We start from the raw sequence: 18,854 nt of genomic DNA, 5'->3' as shown, positions 1-18,854 counted from the left end.
TTTCCTTGCTCATCACACAAAAGTCCACAAATGATTTTTTTACAAGTGATTAGCTTGTTTATCGTAAGGAAATTTTCTACGTTGGGCAACTATATGCTGGAGGTTACCTTGGGAGGAACATTAGAGCCCTAGATCTCTGCCTCGAAGAATTGGCTATCCAAATGAAGATAGATTATAGAATAAATGGATTTTAAGAAAATTCTCCATCATGACATTTAAGTCGAATGCTTTTGTCAACTATTGTAAGAGATAAAAGAAGGAAAGGAATGCATTTCGTCAATGCTAGGGTACACTATTTTTCAATAATTCAGCTTTCCTTCAAATTCTTTAAGATTATTTTAATAAAGAATAAAAGCCTCTCTTGTAAGATGAGGTAAACTCAATACCTCTCATTTTTTAAAGGGAAGCCTTAACCATTGTGCCCAATAGTTGTTGGTTTAAAAAATGTATCTTACATAATATAAGTACAAGACAATATATCCTTCGGATATATGTATATATATAAGGATGGATCCGTTTTCAATCCGGATTCGACTCGACGTTAAGGGACACCAACCCATATCCTAACCATTTTTTAATCTTGATATATTTGAAGGAACCAAATCCACTTAATTCGGATTAGGATCACTACGATTTTCGATAAAATCCAACCAATTTTAAGTCCTAAGTGAGATCTTCTTACAAGTATTTGGCCATTCCTTGAATAGAATGATTCTTGTTGCTAGATGAAAGAAATAATCTTAACGTATGATCTTACTCCTCCTATCATTCAAAACACATTATTCATTCGTCTCCCCACATTCAACCCTCTGTCTTTTCTGAACTCTTCATTCCTTTCTAATATGCCTCTCTAAAATTTGCACCAATAAATGGCTCTAGATCCTTAATTTTCCATTAGAAGACTTCATGATTGAACCTCTCAACTATTATTCCCCTCTAGATATTAAAAGACTATTTCCTAAATCTCTGCAATCATTCATCCAATAATGCATGATTTGTATCCTTCGTTCTTTTGATCATCATTGTTCTTAGGAGTGCAATTTAATTTTATTTAACTAAATGGTACTTATGAGATTCGATTGTGTCATTCCACATAAAATTCCCAATCCTCCTTCCGATGTCATTACTACTTTCATTTGTAGGGAGAATAAACATGTAATACACGATGCTGGAAGAAACACTTATAATCAAGATTATTTCTTTCTTGTAATAGTATTTATGTATGCTTCCAAGACGCCAATCTATCGAATTTTTATAAAGGATCCCAAATTATTATTGATGTATATTTGGTGCCAATTTAACAAAAATGAGTTTTTATGAAGTTTAATTTATAGCATTCATAGAGAAATACTATCAATAATTCAATTTTCATAGGGTTCTTATTTAAAAACGCTATGGACTATAGACCTATATCTACTATAATGTTTTATTAAAACGCTACTATAATACATTATAACGCTATGTATTTTATACAGTGTTCTTTGTTTTAAAACACAACGAACCCTAGTTTCCTGTCAGCAATTCGAGAGGAAAACATGCACTTACGAACCATAATGTCCGCCTAATCTGTTCTGGTTCTGATCCGATTTACTCTCTCTCTCTCTCTATCTCTCTACCTCTCCCCATCTCAAGAACCCTAATCTCTCTTATCTCTCACTCACTCACTCGCGAACCCTAATTTCTGTTACCTCTCACTCACTCGCAAAGCTCCATTTTTCTGATCCGATTGTTTTGCAGAAGACTAGGTGGATCTTTTCCTGAAAGATATTGCAGAGAAATCGGTGAGTCTTTATGTGTGAGTGTGTGTGTGTGTGTGGTGATGTCACCTCATCCTGTGTTAGTAATGGCGGATATGTTGAGGAATGAGAGCTGAAGAGTTAGAAAAAAAAAAGGAAGCTTGAGAGGGAGACTCTGACTCACTGAGTGAAGAGATTGGAAGAAAAAAGTGAAACAGAAGAAATGACTCGCAATAAACGAATCTTCTATATCTCTCTTTTATTATTCCTCAATTTCTTGAAGAATGCATTTTGAACATCGCCCCATAACAATAACTATGTTATATGGGCTGAAAGTTGGCAGAGCCTTGAACTTTCACATATGATACGTTATGTTGGGCCCAGTCATGTGGACCATATATACCTAGTATAAGCTGCATTTCAGCCTCAATTTTCTGTTTGTAGCTCCTATGTTACTTAGCACGAATATGTGATTTAAATAGACCAAAAAAAAAAAAAAAATGCTTTCTTGACATGTGGATGCCTATGAGATCCTACATAATAGAATCAAATAAAATCCACAAGTACAACTACTCTAACAACCTAGAAACAAAAATATTGCTTTCTATACATCATTAAAGAATAAAAAAAAAAAAAGAAAAAAAAGAGAGATAATCAGCAGCTTGACTATTGAATTTAGAAATGGAGATTTTGTTGAATTTGAAATGAAAAAAAACAGTGTGCTGTGTTGCTATTTTTGTTACTTAGAAAAAACCCAAAAAATTGTGAATGTTACATGGGTTATACCATCGAGTTCCATTCATATTTACAATTTTTTTCATTGTTAGTAGTTGTGACTCACGACAGAAATGTCTCAAACTCATGGAATCAATGTTGGTTTATAATAAATTGATGATAGTCTCTTTGATTACAGATTTACTTAAAGGATAATGTGGCTTTCCTCTTTTTGACATTCACTATGTTACTGTTTGGAAACAGAGTTATGTAACATTCAGTTAAAAACCACTCAGAATTGTTCTTATAGGTCAATTGCAATATATTTTGGTTCAGTTGGATTCAAACAGGTGATCCCTTGTTCTGCAGTTAAATGCTATACCACTAAGCTATTGACTAAATATGTATTTTTGAAAATTAATTTTTAGCTTTGACATTCTTTTTGCGCTCTATGGTTTCCTTGCCTTTGAATGTGCATGACTTGGTATTCTTTAACTTGTTTTGTTGCAATCTCAGATTTACCTTGTACAAAACATCTGCGACTTCTAATTGGGCAAGATCTACGACCTTGAGTTCCTATTCCAAGGTTTATCCTCTCTCTTTATCTCTCACATTAAGATTGTAGTGATCTCATGATGATCAAAATGCTGCATTTTTTTTTAATTTCTTAATTTTTGATAATCATGTGAACAATCTAATTGGAGCCGAAAACTATAGTAAAATCGGTTTTGTGATGCTGCTTTCCCTAGCTCCTTGTATTTGTCATTTTGTTGGATAGGTGATGAATGATAAATATTTTATAGATGGAACTATGAATATATTTTAAGTCCTTTAACATGTTCATACACACGTTATCCTTTGTCATCATTATAAAAAATTTAACTGTGAACCACGAGCCCAAATTTGAACAGAGCAAACCATGAACCTGGTAACAGAGATCCCGACTGTTCAATCTAGGTGTAGCCAGGTTCTGCTTTATAATGGTTGTGATTGTCCACTCATGAAAATTTTCTGCATGTTTTCCAACAGCTGTGACATGGCATCAGTCTTCTTATGTGTGTGCAACATACCATATTGTAGCTGTGGTTACTGACTATGATCCTGCGTGTTCAATCTATGGCTCACCAAAGCCCAAATTCATATCCAGTTTCATCAGTGGCCTATTTTGTTGATAAGCTCCCACACCCTTTTGAGTTTCTTCTACCCAAATGGTCATCATATGGTTAGGTTGCACATACATTAGACTTGAAATTGCCCATATAAGTAGTGGCCCATCATGGTGGGCCACATGTAGAAGGGCCCCGAAACTGTTTCACTCACTTAGACACAATTCTTACCTAGCACATCATCCCCTGCTATTGGCAAGCTAACCATATATATAATCGATTTAAGCATGAGTTCTCAATTCATACATTGAGAGATTATGCTGTGTTCCTTGTATGCACAAATGTGCAACGTTCTGAACCATCCATTTTACCATGAACTTTGACCCAATAATTGGTAGGCAAGTAGATCATCCTCTAAAAAATTAGGCCATTTTGAAACCTCTAAGCCTATTAACTGCATCCTCACAATAACTGAGCTTTCACTCATATCCAGGTCGAACATACAAACTGGTGTAAAAAATATCGTGTGTGAATGTCCCTCTCTATAAGAAATATAATTAGTACATTTCCTCTTTTTTTTTTGGGCGGGATTGGGGGGGGGGGGGGGGGTGATAAGTAATTAGTACATTTCTTTGAATCCCAGAATTTTTGGCTCCATCCTTTTCTTCTGTAAACGATGGTTCCGTTGCTTGATTTTTTTAAGTTTTTGAAGATGTTGTGGATAATAGTTCAGGTGAACTCTGTGCAATTTGCATCCTTTTGACATCAAGATTTTGCAGATTTCATTTCATGTTGAATCGCTTTGTTGTTTGACGAATGACCATCGTGCTTCCTGAAAATTAATAATATTTGTTGCCTAAAACTTATTTTCCAATAGATTCGTCAAGACTTGACGTGAGTGTTGATGATGAGGATGATACATATGTAAGAAGGGATTATGATGGACTGTATGTGTAATACGTATTGTGGACTTTTGTAATAGGATTAGTGTTTTCACTCTTAATAGCTCAATATAATTTTGAGATATTGTTGTTTGCATATTCATTTAAAGTTCAATGTAGAAATAGTTCAGTTGTATTTTCTTTGTACTTGTCCCAATTTAGTTTTAATATTGATGAAGCTTTACCACTGCTAGAACATGATATTATCTAATTAAATATGTTGTCTATTCAGAATTTTATCTTTCAGGACACTGAGTTTATCTTTTAGGACATAAGTACACAATGTCGAATCAAGCTGAGGTAATATTTGATTTGTTTATTTTAAAATATAATATCACATTCACAAATATTTGTTATATCTTCTATATTTGATTTATTTTTATACATATGTACAGAGTTCTAAAAAAGCATCTAAAAGAGCAGCTAAAAGAGCAGAGAGGGAAATATTGTCTATCCTAGTTGCTCTTAGAAATGATCCTAATGATACTGGAATACATATATCAGAGGGACATTCAAATGATAACACACGTAATCTCCAAAATTCATCCTCTTACATAGCTCTTCAATGGAGGAATTAACTAAATCTAAAAGGAAGTGCGGGCCTAACAAATGTAAGACAATGGAAACCAATGGTGAAAAAAGATTAGAGGTTGAATTTAATGGCAAAGGCCAACCTATTGAGAAAGAATTGGTCAAATTGTCATCGTTCTTGGGAACTTTGGGATGAGACATGATACTAATAACATATGATGATTGGAGATGGGTTCCCAAGGAAGAAAAAGACCATATGTGGGAAGTAGTAATGGTAATATATAAATATAAGATGTTAGATTTGAATTACTTTACTTTTCCATAAAAAGATACTTATATATGTTGCTTACTTTTATTTTGTAGCAAAAGTTTATTCTGACAGAAGATAAAAACAAAAAGCTTATCTTACAGATGATTGATTGGAAGACCAGGGAAACATATAAATCAAGATTGATTGCAAAAATAGAAGATTGCGAGAAAGAAGAAGATTTATTAGCTTTCAAGCCTAATAATATTAATTCAGACTTTCATCAAACAAAAGGCATCTATAGATTTCATGGTAAGTATACTATACTTTTATAGTAATAAATACATAAATTTTGTCAAGTATATTAAATATACTTTTTTTTGTAGGAAAAAAGAAAAAAATTTAAAGAAATGAGAGCTGAACAAGATCTCCCTTACAGATGCAGTCGTAAAGGTTATGCTCATTTGGAGGATGATATGGTAAATCTCCTTTCAATTTGCGAAATGTTGTTTAAAAGGTTTTTGAAAAGTTTATTACTATGTTATGCTAATGTAAATTATGTTTTGTAGAAAAAAAATAGTTCAAATCCCTCTTCCATAACCAGGGTTGATGTTTGGACTCAGGTACATCTTAAGAAGGGTGAGGATTTATCCACTACAACAGTTGATAAATTGGTATGCGTTGAACAGTTATTCTTTTATTTATTTTTTATTGTTATAATAAAATATCAATTGTAATAGTAATCTTGCATACATAATCTCAGATAAAGATTCGAAATATCAAAGAATCAACTCCATCATCCTCGTCTTCTGTAAAAGATGATGCACTCTCACAACTACATGGACCTGAACGTCGTGGTCAAATACGAGGAGTTGGATTTGGAATTACACCATCTAAATTAGGTCTAAAATCAGAAAACGGCAATAAGATAGCTCAGATTGAACTAAAGATGGAGCAGATGGAGGAAGTGCATGAACAAAAGTCCAACATTTGGAGAGCTTAGTCAAACAATTGCTAAATAATCAGGCGAGTAGATAATATAAATTTAGTATGCATAATATTTTCTTATTTATTTCTTATGTATATTGATTGCATTTTTACAGGGCCAAGGAATAAGGAATGAGCAAGTGCCCAAATGTATGGAAATACTTCCCAGGTAAAACCTATCGACATCTTGTTGTTATATATAGTTATTAATTAATATTTATTTCTTACTCATATCGCTTTCACCTTTTACATACATTCATGGTCAGATTGTAGGAAATGAAAAAGTGTCCCCAACTCAACATGCAAGTACTTCCAAGGTAAAACGTAACATTGCATTTTTGTATATTGGATTGATATCTTCTACTAAAAAGATAACTGTATATTATTTTGGTTAATGATAGGCACTATGTCAAACTAAATGTGGAGGCGGCAAGTGCAAGTTGTAAAATTGGATGATGCCAGGTGACATAGCTGCTGATGCACGTTGGGTCAGAAATGACCCTATTGCAATGGTTCATTTTGTACCTCTTGGACCTAATGCTTCCAGAGTTTGGGTGGATAAGGCCAAACAACCGCAGTTTTATTATGGAGGCCAACATCTGACTTGCAAACAATAGAGGATGCTTTAGGAAGTACAGTTGCTTGGCCTACTGATCATATTATTATGATAGAAGATTAAATATGGTATAATATTCTATTCCTCTCTCTTGAACCTTTTAAGTTCTCCATTTGATATTTGTTTGATACTTTTTGTGGTCATTGATTGTTGAAAAGTTCTCCAACTGTTGATATTTATTTTAAAGCTTGGCCATAATCAACTTATTCTAGGGAAGTATTTAGTTTTCATACCCAAGATTCGATTAGAATGAAGAATTATTGAGAAGAGGAGTTTTTGTGTTGGCTTGCTACTAATGGTGGTTCTCAATTTTGTGGTATGATTCTTCACCCTTTTCTTGCTCCATTTTTATATTATGGGTATGACATCATTGTTATCTCTTTTCTCACCAAGAGTTCTAGCGTGTCTTTTGTGTTTGTAATCTGTCCAAATAGACAGTTGAGTCTTCAATATATTACTAGATCTAGTTCTTGGAAAGAGAGAGATGTGTAACATTGTTGCTGATCGTCATCCTCAACAATGGTGCTTTACTACAACTGTTTGGGTTTGCAACACAAATCCCATTCTCATGTGAAAGGATTTGGTAAAAGTTTTTTTTGTGCTGCCAATTGCTTCATCAGTATGAATTATATATGATATAGTATTGGTGATACTTTCCATTTGGGAAAAAAATATGACCCTTAGAAAACCCTGTACACAATGCGCACGTCTTGATACATCATCCATACTCATCCAATACACATGTCAATCTGAACCCTGTTTTGCTAAGTTGTAGATCCAGATATAGTTTCCAATCTATAAAACAGGCAAATATATAGGTTGCATTGGTTCCCATGCCCCTTGCTACCTTTATTGTTTTCCTTCCAAATTCTTTTCTTAAACAGTAAATACTTACTTTTAAATATAATGATTAGTATATGCTTATATCATCATTGTTGTTCTTGATAATCAGTAGTATTCAAGTCTATCTCAAGTTAATTGGTTATCTATACTGTACCATGTATCACAAATGCTCCTACTGTGGTCTTTATTTTTGCTTATCATCAGATGTAAAAATTGTTACTTATTGTCTCCTATTTTCTCTGAATACTCAAAACAGGGAAGCATCTTGGATGTGCAACACATTGTTAAAGTTGCAGCATTGTGGTTCTCCATTGGTTCATGTGGTATCTCCTTTGGTAAGGTTCTTTTGTAAACTTTAAAACTCAAGTGAAATGGAAGTAATTGAAATAGCAACCAAATTTTATTGTAATCACAACCAGGGGCAGAGCTGCTGGTGGGGGCAATTGCCCCCACAGAACTTTGAAACACCCCTATATTTTCAACTAATTACATGCCCCATTTGTCCCTACTCCCTCACCTCTCTCCCCATTTTCCCCCACACCCTCACCTCCCTCCAATTTTTGCCCCCCCCCCCCCCCTCCCCTCAATTTTTTGTTGATGACATGACCTCTTGACCGGGCCTTCTCATATACTAATTGGAAATGACCTAAATATCCTTTTCTTCAATTTCTAACCAAAAACCTCTGAATTTCTCCCTAAAACCATTCATCTTCAAGTTCTTCAACTATACAACTAACCATAGTTTCTCCCCCCCCCCCCCCCCCCCCCCCCCCCCCCCCTACAAGAAAATCCTGGCTCCACCCCTGATCACAACTCATGTTTTTACGATGAGTCGTGAATTTGAGGTCCATCAAACTCCCGTGATCTGTGAATTTCTTATTTATTTTTCCATGAACTATGACTTGTTCTTATGTATTACTTCATATTTGATGTCGCAATTCACTTGTGCTGGTCAGTGGACCACCAATATCTGCCAGCTTATTATCTGGAAATGTACATTCTAATAATTAAAAGTGACTCTGGAACAAAAAAAAGAAGAATTTGTTATAGCGTTCATGTAATAAATGCTATTAATGTGTTAATCTAACCATAGCATTCATCGTTAAAAAAATAAACACTACTAATGTGTGTTGTGTTGAGTTTAGTCCCATATCGGACACTCATTGCCTTGTCTCTCTACTTAGAAGTTCCTGGGCCTCTCCACTCATTGCCAATTGGTTTTGTGTTGGACTGCCAAATTTATCAATGTGTTTTTCTTGCAATAGTGTTCTTTGAATGCCATTATAGAAAGCTATTCATAGCTTCCAAAAGACGTTTTAGTAGCTTACTCACTCTATCCCAAGACTCAAGTGATCCACATCTCTTACAATACTAACTTGAAATTGCTTGCTCTTGATCTATAGGTTTATATGCAACCCATAAACACCTTTGAAACATCATAAGAATCCTTTCAAATATTTGTGTTGCTCTATAAAATTATCTACAAAAATTAAGGTATTGCCCCTTCTTCATTAACTCAAAGAACTTTCCATACTCAACTGCTTTGGAAATCATCTTACTCGGTGGGCACTTCTTCCATTCACCAGAATTGAAAAAGAAGCAGATGACACACATTCCATTTCACCTTCTCCATTAGTTTGCTTGATCATAAGCCATTTCCAGACCTAACTTACTCAAACTATTCCTAGTTTATCTTCTTTAACGAGATTTGGACCTCACACGATTTTAGGCCATAAGTTGTTCAATTTTTTATTTTTTTAACATAACCAGTTAAAATAAGAAAAAAAAAGGTCCCCTCGAATAAAACAACCCTTCAATCTTCGATCCAGCAAGAGTAGGCCACTTCAAAGCACAACCACCTGAGCAAGGGGAAGGCTTTTCTTTTTATCAAACAACAAAATCACTTGACTTTCAGTATTGAAATCAAACCATTTAAGGACTATATAAGCTCGAACTAGTGGACGCCACCCTTTCAAATTCATGTAGCCCCCTTAAAAGCTATCTCATATAGATTTAATTTATGAGTCGTGCTAGAGTGACCTCACTTAAATGGTAGAAAAATATTGTAATAGAGAATATTACACAAGAAGGAAATTGATGACCTAAGAGGAAATATAGTTGAAGTTGATCTAGAGCTCCGATGCAGGAATTTCTTACAAAGGTTCATTAGAAACCCACCTCTTAAACATGGCAAAGCATTCATTAGGTTTGTACTCTGGAGCTGTATGTCCCCCTCCCTGCATGCACAAACACACATTATATACAAGTATATATATGAGAGTTCCTTCTCTCTTACACCAATAATTCTCTATTCTTCTCATTCTCTATTATTATTATTATTATTATTGAGAGAAAGAGAGGAATTTCCTTGCCTTCACAGTTGCATATGTCATGCCATTGGAATAGGTTCTTGTGTATCTACATGAAAAACTAATACATTAGAGCTAGACATTGAGATTGAATTAAAGAAAGGCTGATTTTGACTTGATCCCCAATGAGTTTTTAGGAGTATTGAGATAACCTTCAGTTTTCAAACTGATGACATACCCCCTGCCAGTCTTCTATGAGAAACTATCATAAAATATCCTAAACCTTCAACCTCTTGTCAAAAATCCTTCATCTTCAACATTTAAGGTAAGAATTTTGATTTATTAGAAAGCCCTTGATTTTTTAGGCATCATCTTAGGTAACAATTTCATTTAAAGGGATTTTTGGTAAGACGTCGAAGATGAGAGTATTTTAGTCATTTTTGTTTCTCCCTCACATAAGATTGTGGTCAAGAAGGGAATGTCATCAAAATTTGAAAACAATCAGTGATATCTGATGTATACACCAAAACATTGAGTTAATGTCTTAAAGAAATGAATTATATATGAGTTTGTGAGTTTTGATCGATCAACCCTGCGACCTGGCCATGGACAAGCCATGGGTGCCAGTCATCAACGATGGACAAGTTAAGCAATCGTATCCATGCTTCCGTTGACACGTGTGAGACCGACATATCATGATCACCACTGTGAGTCGAGAACAAATAACATATTAATAAGAGGAAGACCAAATATAATACCAATAAGAGGTAAGAGGAGAATAAAGAGTGTTAATGGATGATTTCGTGCAGACGGCCTTAATGAGGCAAGTTATACATTAGACCAGTCCTAAACCCCTATTGGGTTGATGTTGATTAGCTTAAGCCAAATTCAGCATCAATGGATCTGGGCGGGCTCAAGTTGATTTTTTTATTTAGAAAAAACAATCTTGCACTTTTAAAAATCATTTGATAAGGGTCCAATCTTCATCATAATTGAAAAATAAAAATATAGTTAAAAACTTATTTTAAAATGGGTTGGGATCTTTTGACCCATAAAAATGACTCGTGAAAGAAACACATGAACCCAACCCTTTAACACAAAATCCAATGGTTGAGACTTATGAGCATCTTGATAACACAAATCTCGGATATACTTAGCCGGAGTATAAATCTCAACCATTGGATTTTGCATTTAAAAGGTTGGGATCATGTGTATTTTTTCGTGGTTCATTCTTAGGAGTCAAGTGATCCTGACCCTTTTATAATATATTGTAGTTATTTTTAAAGAGATTCTATTGCCACACCAACTTTTGCTAATGCTACCTCAATTATATGTAAATCAGCAAAGATTTAGCACACATATTGGGGTGGCATTATGTGGCAATAGAAGCTCTCTATGATAATTTGCATATATAAACAAACTGACGGGCGGGGCTGTGCATCGTTAGGCTCTTACTCTTGCTCTTTAGGTGAACTGGTCCGGGTTAGTGGGCCCAATTAACACCCCCTCATATCCTCACCTGTATATCAAACATGGGTAGCCTCGAGTGCTAAGATTACGATGATATTCTATACTGCTTTCCACCTCATATTCGTAGGGTAAGTCGTAGTTGCACCTGACCCATTCTTCAACTGTTCCCTGCTCATCATCAAAACTGTTATTTCCATTATTCTTGCTGATTGATCCCTAGAGAAATATCAATGTTCAAAGAATTGAACCGGACTAGATCGAACCCAAAATTTGTCTAATTGGTCTGACAATAATTGGACCCTGATTTAGTTTGGATGGGTTAATGTCCATAGCTCATGAGTTTGATATCCAATATGAGCATTAATTCCTTATGTGCCACCCAGAAGGGTGCACTCTCATTTACCTGATGCGTGTAATGTGCGGGCGTTGTATGTGCCCTAGGACTAGTCCTTGGACAAGATCATGGTCTATGGACAGGGCAAATCCCTGATATGAGCTCGGTTATCAAAAAAAAAAAAAAATCACTTATTGTACTTGCATTTTTAAAAAGAAAATTATACCTTCGAATTTACATTTATTTGAAGTTGAACCAAAGGTGTGAAAGTAAATTTAAAAACATGAAAATATAACATGTGCCCTTTTTGATAAAAATACTCCATTATCAAATAAGTTGTGATAAAATATTTTAAAAATACATATGACACTTCTTATTAATTAACATTCACGTACCTTACGAATGTGGAGAGCCTTGCGAACGCGATCATCATTTGCCCAGTGGTAGGAGAGCAAGTAACCGGGTGTCTAGAAAAATGGCGGTGGAGTTAGTCACTCAACATTATGGTAAACTCTAGTCTCAAACAACATATGATGCGCAACTGAGAGGGAAGAATATTGCTAGGGATTCTTGGGAAAATGAATTTTGGACGAACGATTATCAATTCCGAGGAAATCTGTGTTGTATCTCCCATCTCAGCCATTTCATTTGAGGTTAAGAAATCGTACTAATATCGTTTGTTTATTATGATGAAAATGACCTTGATGATAGCAAGTTCAAATGTAATATGGAAGCAATTTTGGAATGTGGAGGACAGTTTAGAAAAAGAAAAAAAATGGCATCTACAATCATCTACTCTTGCTTCTCTTATCTAATATGTAGATGTAGGTATCTTGTTGAATCACCTAAATCTTGTTGCTCTGTAGTAAGTGTGATCTAAGTAGATATTTAGTCTAGATGTGTATGCATATGTGTGAGAGACATATCTTGAAAGTGCCGACTTGTTAAGTTGATAAAGGTTTGTGAGTGTTGATTGTTATGTAAATGTCTTGTCTTCTATAGCGCTATGCAGCGATGAGGGGGGGGGGGGGGTGAAGAAGGCAGCTCCCCTTCCCGAGGATGTGAGGGTGGAGCTCCCGTTCTGAATTTTTAAAGTAGTATGAAAAGGGCAACCGTGTAATATTTTCATAAGGACTTTCTGTTTTAGGGAGTTTTATTTGTTTTGGTAACTCTTGATTATATAGATAGAGATCTCTAGGGTTGTAAAATTTAAGAGAGAAAATAATGATTGTTCTTGTTCTGTTCCGTGGACGTAAGCAAACAGCTGAATCACGCAAATCCTTGTGTGTTTGTGCGATTGTGTTATCTTTGCTCTTGCGTTTTTTTACGACGACCTAGGTTCAAAACCGCCATCTTCACCTAGTAATTACTAACAGCAAATCCTTTTTTTGTTTGGCTTTGGCTTTGGCGGGTCACATGTACCATCCCACTCGGCATATAAAGATTCGAAGATATGGCTTGAGGAGTAAATCCAGTTAGTCTTGCTATCTCAGCTAACTCCTGGTAGGTTACTAATTGCTAATCTGCTTGCTTATTCAAAAAAATTAAAATAAAATAACAAAAGTATGAGATATTACCCTACACCCATTTGGAAAAATGGATTGAGAGATGAGGGATTTTGTAGAGTTTGTAAGCAATCGTCTATATCGATCAATCTTCTTCACATCCGAATCACTAGGACACGAGGGCTCCAAAATCTGCAAGGTATTTAATCCTGAAATGCTCTGAAAATGAATATTATCATTTTGGTCATGGATCCAAGTAATAAAATAGAGAATGAGAAGCCACGTAAAATAAAACTAAATTGCCTTACATTCTCAAATGCCTCGCGATCGTTTGAACACATTACATTGCTAAGATCAAAATTTACATACTCCCCTTTACAATTTTGCTTCATCGACTGAAATTAGAAGATAAAAAAAAAAAATGTAATTCTTCTTGTTTAACTATTTTAATTATAAATATTTAAATATAAATTTATATTAATAATTTTTCTAATTAAATTGATTCAAATGGTTTGACTCATCCAAGATGAGATGAACATGAAAAGTTTATGAGTTATATTACCTCGTAGAGTTCATCTGATATAAGACCCATCCCATGAGCAAATGGGACTTGTGCATTCTCTTCGAGATCTCCATTCGTAACCGGATTGCCAATCAAATACCCCTTAAACCATTACGACGCATAAAATAACAAATCGAAGCATGGTTAATTTTGTTCGTGTTCGTTTTGTGATTAATATGATCTTAATGATTGGTACTAGTCTCGTTTATTCAATCAAAGTTTGTACACTCTTAATCACCTTACGATCAATATGCAAATGTGTCAAATTATATACCTTAAAATTGAGGATTGGCTTCTTCTCAGCTTCAATATCTGAAAAGTCAAACACTCAAATCAATTGGATTTCATTTAGAATCCACCAATATATGTTGTTTTTCTTTACTTCGATACGAAATGTAAATGTGGTATTTGAAAACAAAACGCAAAGGAACAATTCTTACCATTTATTAATTGTTGAACGATAATTGGAATAATCATGCCAGAATATGAATCACCACACACATAGAGCGGGTTTGATAAGAAATCTGGGTGATCAATCAACCACTGCAAATGCAAACACCACAAATTATATTCTTTAAATACAATTGCTTTGATAATTAATGTTCTTTTGATCTCCATTGCGATCGATGTTAGGGTGGGCCCCACACATTCCATCATCTTATGATGTCATGTGTTCCCAATAAAAAATTTAGCCCTACTCTTGGTGGAGTGGATCTACACACCAAAAATCAGCTTGATTGATTATGGCGTCTACGTGGCATATTTAGATAGGAGTTTATGAGACATTGGGCTTGTAACTAAGCCGTTTTCTTTATTTCACGCAGTCCAATGCCCTTATTCTCCAATAAATAAGAACGTGCCACGTAAGCACCGTGTTTCCTTGTAGGAACGGGACACCGATCCGACTCTTGTTTATAACTGTTGATTCATGTCATTTTTGTGTGGGCCTGATTGAGTGTTCCACGTACGCACCTTTCTCAGAAATTCATAGCTGTGTTGGGCTGATTTTGTGTCTCCAATGTTTGAGATTTGTATGGTCCTTGAATAAGAGAATCCAGTACCCTCAGGTTCATCAAGAAAGATGATGTTGGCAATCTGAGAATACATCACCACCTTTAAAACAGATCCTGAACTTAGCCCTTCAAATAAATGGGCCGGGCCCCAATTAGTTACCTTTGTCCATGAGTTTGGGTTCAGCACCAAAGTGGGTAAGCTACCGTTGTATTCTGTATTTTCAAAGTAAAATGGACCTAAAAATGAAATTAAAAAATAAAATATCAAGCCATTGATGAGGGCCTTAGCTTAAGCTTGTAGTGGACACTAGGTTTCCATATTAATTATGCAATCTAATTTAAATTGTTCATCTTTTTTACAAGTTTTCAACGTTTCGACCAACATGTTTTGTCCTATATGGGTTAGAAGTTTTGGAATTGACTAATTTTTTATGAGGAAGATCTCCTCATTATTAAGATTACAACTTGAGGGGGTTGGAGGGCAAACCCAAGCTCAACCCAAATGGCAAAACCCTCAACTCGAACTCAACTCAATTCGACCATCAGGATTGAGGTCATAAATCCAAGCTCAACCCGAGTTTGATCTTCTAAAACCGGGTTGAGCTCCGGATGGCCTGAGTTAGATAATTTTGGGCTCGTTGTATAGGTTGGGCTCATTGAATAATCCTAATTTCATTTTGATAAGTAAATAATTTTTTATTTTAAAAAAATGCAACATAAATATAAAATCACTAGTAAATAAAATCACATAGAACCTTCAAATCTATCATGGAAAGAATATCTAAACAAATCATACTAAACCAAAGTTCACATTAGTAATATACAATTGTCCACAAGCCATGATAATAATATTGAATTAATAACACACACACACACACACACACACACACATGCGCGCGCGCCACACACATACATACTAAGATTAAAATATTTATATATTAGTATATAAGCATCAGGTTCAGTTAAGTTGCCCGAACCCTTAACTCAAGTTCAATCCGAATTGAGGTCGGGTTGAGATATTCTAACTCAAGCTCAACTCATCTTCTACATAACTCAAGCTTGCCCATCAACCGGACTAAGTTTAGGCCAACTTGCCCAAGTTGCAGTCTTACTCGCCATAGAGATCATTCTCACAAAACATCAGTCCATTCCAAAATTTCTAACTTGTATAGGACAAAACATGTTGGCCAAATAGTTGGCTCTTTTTTTTTTTTCTTTTTGTAGCCAACGTATTTTGTTTAATATGGGTTAGAAGTTTCAGAATGAGATGCTTTTTTTGTAAGGATGATCTTTACATAATAGAGATCATCCTCACAAAAAATCAATCTATTCCAAAATTTCTAATCCCATAAAAAATGATTTACAAATTAACGGTAAAAATTGAAGGTCCACAATTGTTCAACTTGTAAATTGAGGTTACAAATTCAAAATGAACTAATATTTTAGTGAAAAAGACAAATATATATTAGTTTTTTTTTTTTTTTTCATAATAAATGCTTGTTTACATAATAAAATCTTGGATGCTAACGCCCCATGAAATCTTGGATATATATATATATGGGGAGCGTTCGACTGACAATCCTAGGATAACAATGATGATTGACAAAATTTGTCCTATATAGCTTAAAGTTTTTTGATTGGACTGATTTTTTGTGAAGATGATCTTTATGGTGAGGAGATCATCCTCACAAAAAATCAGCCCAATCTGAAACTTCTAAATTCACCAGAAGTGATTTACAAATTTTTAATAAAAAAATGACAGTTCACAATTCTAAAATAATTTTGATGGGGTTAGAAGCTTCAGATTGGGCTGATTTTTGGTGAGGCTGATCTCCTCACCATAGAGATCATCCTCACAAAAAATCAGTTCAATTTGAAATTTTCAACCCACATAAGACAAAAAAATTGACTTCGTTTTGTCATGGAGTCCAACTTTGAAGCAGGTAGCTCGCCTCAAATTTAAAGGAATCCTCTTCGTTACAAAACACGTGGCATTTTGAATTTATTTCATGTCACTACATTTCTGCCAAAATTGGAAACACCTCCTTGAAAGTGTCATGTGTAATCCAACAAGAGAGATGGGTCCTTCAAAGGTTTTTCCTTTGCAATGTTTCAAGCCAACTGAGCGAAAACCCCTTGGTGATGAGAATCGCACTAAATGTCTTGCGTCATTCCAGTATTTTCCTTTAATTAAGGATTGATCATCACTTATTAAAAGAACTGTTGTTAGCACCCTAACTTCTACTTATTACACCTAAATTAAAAAAGATTAAGTAAATGATTGAGAATATGTAAAAGTTGAGGTACCAATATAACCTCTCATTAATCATAATTGTAACAATTACTAAAATTGCCTGTAGGAGATTGGTATAATGTTTTGTAAAGTTGAGATAATAATTTGAGTCAAACATTTTAATATTAGAAGATGATGTATTATTTAATTGGGTGATAAATAATTTAAGAAATTAGGTGTAATAAGTAAAAGTCACGGAGCAAATAGCAACTCTTTTTGACCCACGCCCTTTGACTTCTTATGATGTGTCAAACGTTTCACATATGTCACCCAATGACAACTTTTTCCCGCCGCCCACATATTTATTTATTTTTTTAGGTTTCAAATCTTAAAATTGGTCGTTGGCCATCACATATCACATTGATTATCATATTTAATTTTTTTAGATTTCAAATAAAAAAAGTTTGAATTTATCCATTTATCATCATTCATTTGTAAATGACGATTTTTGTCTTTTATGATGAAAAAACATGATTGTAAAGAAGAAGGAATGCTATTGCTACCTACACTCATATTTTTTTCTTTCTCTTATCTGTTTTAAGAATCGAAACTAATTATTACTCTGGTATTTATGATTCCGATTCAAGTAATTTTAGATTCAAAATTGGAACCAATAAGAACTAGAATCGGAAAAAATATTATACTTCCAATTTATCCAATCTGACCTATTTCGTAAGCAAAAGCTGAGAAAGTTGAGCAACGAGGGCCACCAGTGAACCATATCACAAGAGGGTCTTCTTTAGGATTTCTCTCTGACTTAACAAAGTAATAGAATAGCTGCACATCGTTCCCCTCTCCCACACCCACATACCTAACACACAACATATGAAACCCACACTATTATTGGTAATTGTATCGTATCCGAAATAAAATAACAAACATAGAAATTAAACATACCCAGTTTCAAGATCGAAAGGTAGAGAACCTTGAAAGCCTGGAAGAGATCTGACGGTTGAGTGAGAGATAGCTGTTAATGACCAAGCAAGCATAAGAAGTAGCAAAATTATGAAGAGAGGATCCACTATTGCTCCCATTTCAACACTAATCAATTAAGCAAACTAATTCTCTTCAATGGTTCATAAGATTTTATAGAGAGGAGATTTCTTTTGAGCCGTCCTAAACTGACCAAAAAAATAATACTCAAACAAATCCAACTGATGTGGAATGTGCGTCTAACCATTGATTGTTTTCCTCATGAAATTTATTGCTGAGTATTCTTTTATTTTTTTCGTGCGAATCCCTAAAATTACACTTCCATCTCAACCGTTTGTCTGATGGAGTCTGTGGGAGAGCCTCAAAGTCAATAGCCTAGTGTGTTTTTTTCCACACCATTGTTATCTTATCCACGTCAAACGACCCCATACATATCCCCATCACTAGACATTAATTGGGAAAATACATCTATAAGAGTTTAATAGTCCAATTAAAATATTTGGTAATTTGTAAATACATGAGGAGATGCTCTAATAAATAATGGGACTATTTTTTTTTTTTTTTTTTTAATTTAAAAATTACTTTACATATTTTATTAGGTTATGTTTGGTACTACTTTTGTAATTTTTAGTAAATTCTGTTATTTATTTATTGAGAATAAATTTTTCAATAAGGCTTTTTTATAAGATAAATTTATTTGATAATTTCGATGAC

At 34.4% G+C, this 18,854-nt stretch overlaps 1 protein-coding gene and 1 long non-coding RNA gene across 18 annotated transcripts; one reads left to right on the top strand and one right to left on the bottom strand.

The window, feature by feature from the left end:
* Nucleotides 1–1,494: 1,494 nt before the first annotated feature.
* On the top strand, nt 1,495–8,860 carry LOC147406998 (uncharacterized). 13 transcript variants are annotated; one of them, XR_015176668.1, is made up of 12 exons: nt 1,495–1,781; nt 2,967–3,036; nt 4,730–4,797; nt 4,893–5,587; nt 5,662–5,754; nt 5,899–5,949; nt 6,039–6,301; nt 6,379–6,431; nt 6,529–6,579; nt 6,664–6,946; nt 7,091–7,194; nt 7,978–8,860. It is a non-coding gene; the product is annotated as an uncharacterized LOC147406998 (long non-coding RNA). The 13 variants fall into 13 exon arrangements; XR_015176663.1 differs by having other exon boundaries at nt 4,893–5,302; nt 5,392–5,587; nt 6,664–8,860; XR_015176669.1 differs by lacking the exon at nt 7,091–7,194.
* Nucleotides 8,861–9,691: 831 nt separating this feature from the next.
* LOC147406997 (serine carboxypeptidase-like 7) lies at nt 9,692–18,375 on the bottom strand. Of its 5 annotated transcripts, none has more exons than XM_086435363.1 (14): nt 18,105–18,375; nt 17,873–18,018; nt 15,075–15,151; nt 14,874–14,996; nt 14,342–14,444; nt 14,176–14,213; nt 13,902–14,003; nt 13,648–13,734; nt 13,412–13,558; nt 12,230–12,301; nt 11,550–11,668; nt 10,622–10,735; nt 10,094–10,139; nt 9,692–9,958 (listed from the first exon to the last, which is right to left on the bottom strand). In XM_086435363.1, the coding sequence occupies exons 1-14, from the start codon at nt 18,239–18,241 to the stop codon at nt 9,875–9,877; spliced, it is 1,395 nt and encodes a 464-aa protein (XP_086291489.1). In that variant the 5' UTR covers nt 18,242–18,375; the 3' UTR covers nt 9,692–9,874. The 5 variants fall into 5 exon arrangements, 4 of the variants coding, with proteins under 4 accessions (XP_086291489.1, XP_086291490.1, XP_086291491.1 ...); XM_086435364.1 differs by having other exon boundaries at nt 13,412–13,531; XM_086435365.1 differs by lacking the exon at nt 12,230–12,301.
* Between the last annotated feature and the right edge of the window lie 479 nt (nt 18,376–18,854).

The sequence above is a fragment of the Akebia trifoliata genome, chromosome 3 (genome assembly GCF_017979445.1).
Source record: "Akebia trifoliata isolate Shusen 1 chromosome 3, ASM1797944v1, whole genome shotgun sequence".
Taxonomy (NCBI): Eukaryota; Viridiplantae; Streptophyta; class Magnoliopsida; order Ranunculales; family Lardizabalaceae; genus Akebia; species Akebia trifoliata.
Note: the sequence above shows the minus strand (reverse complement) of the source record. Positions and strands in the feature narration are given on the sequence as shown.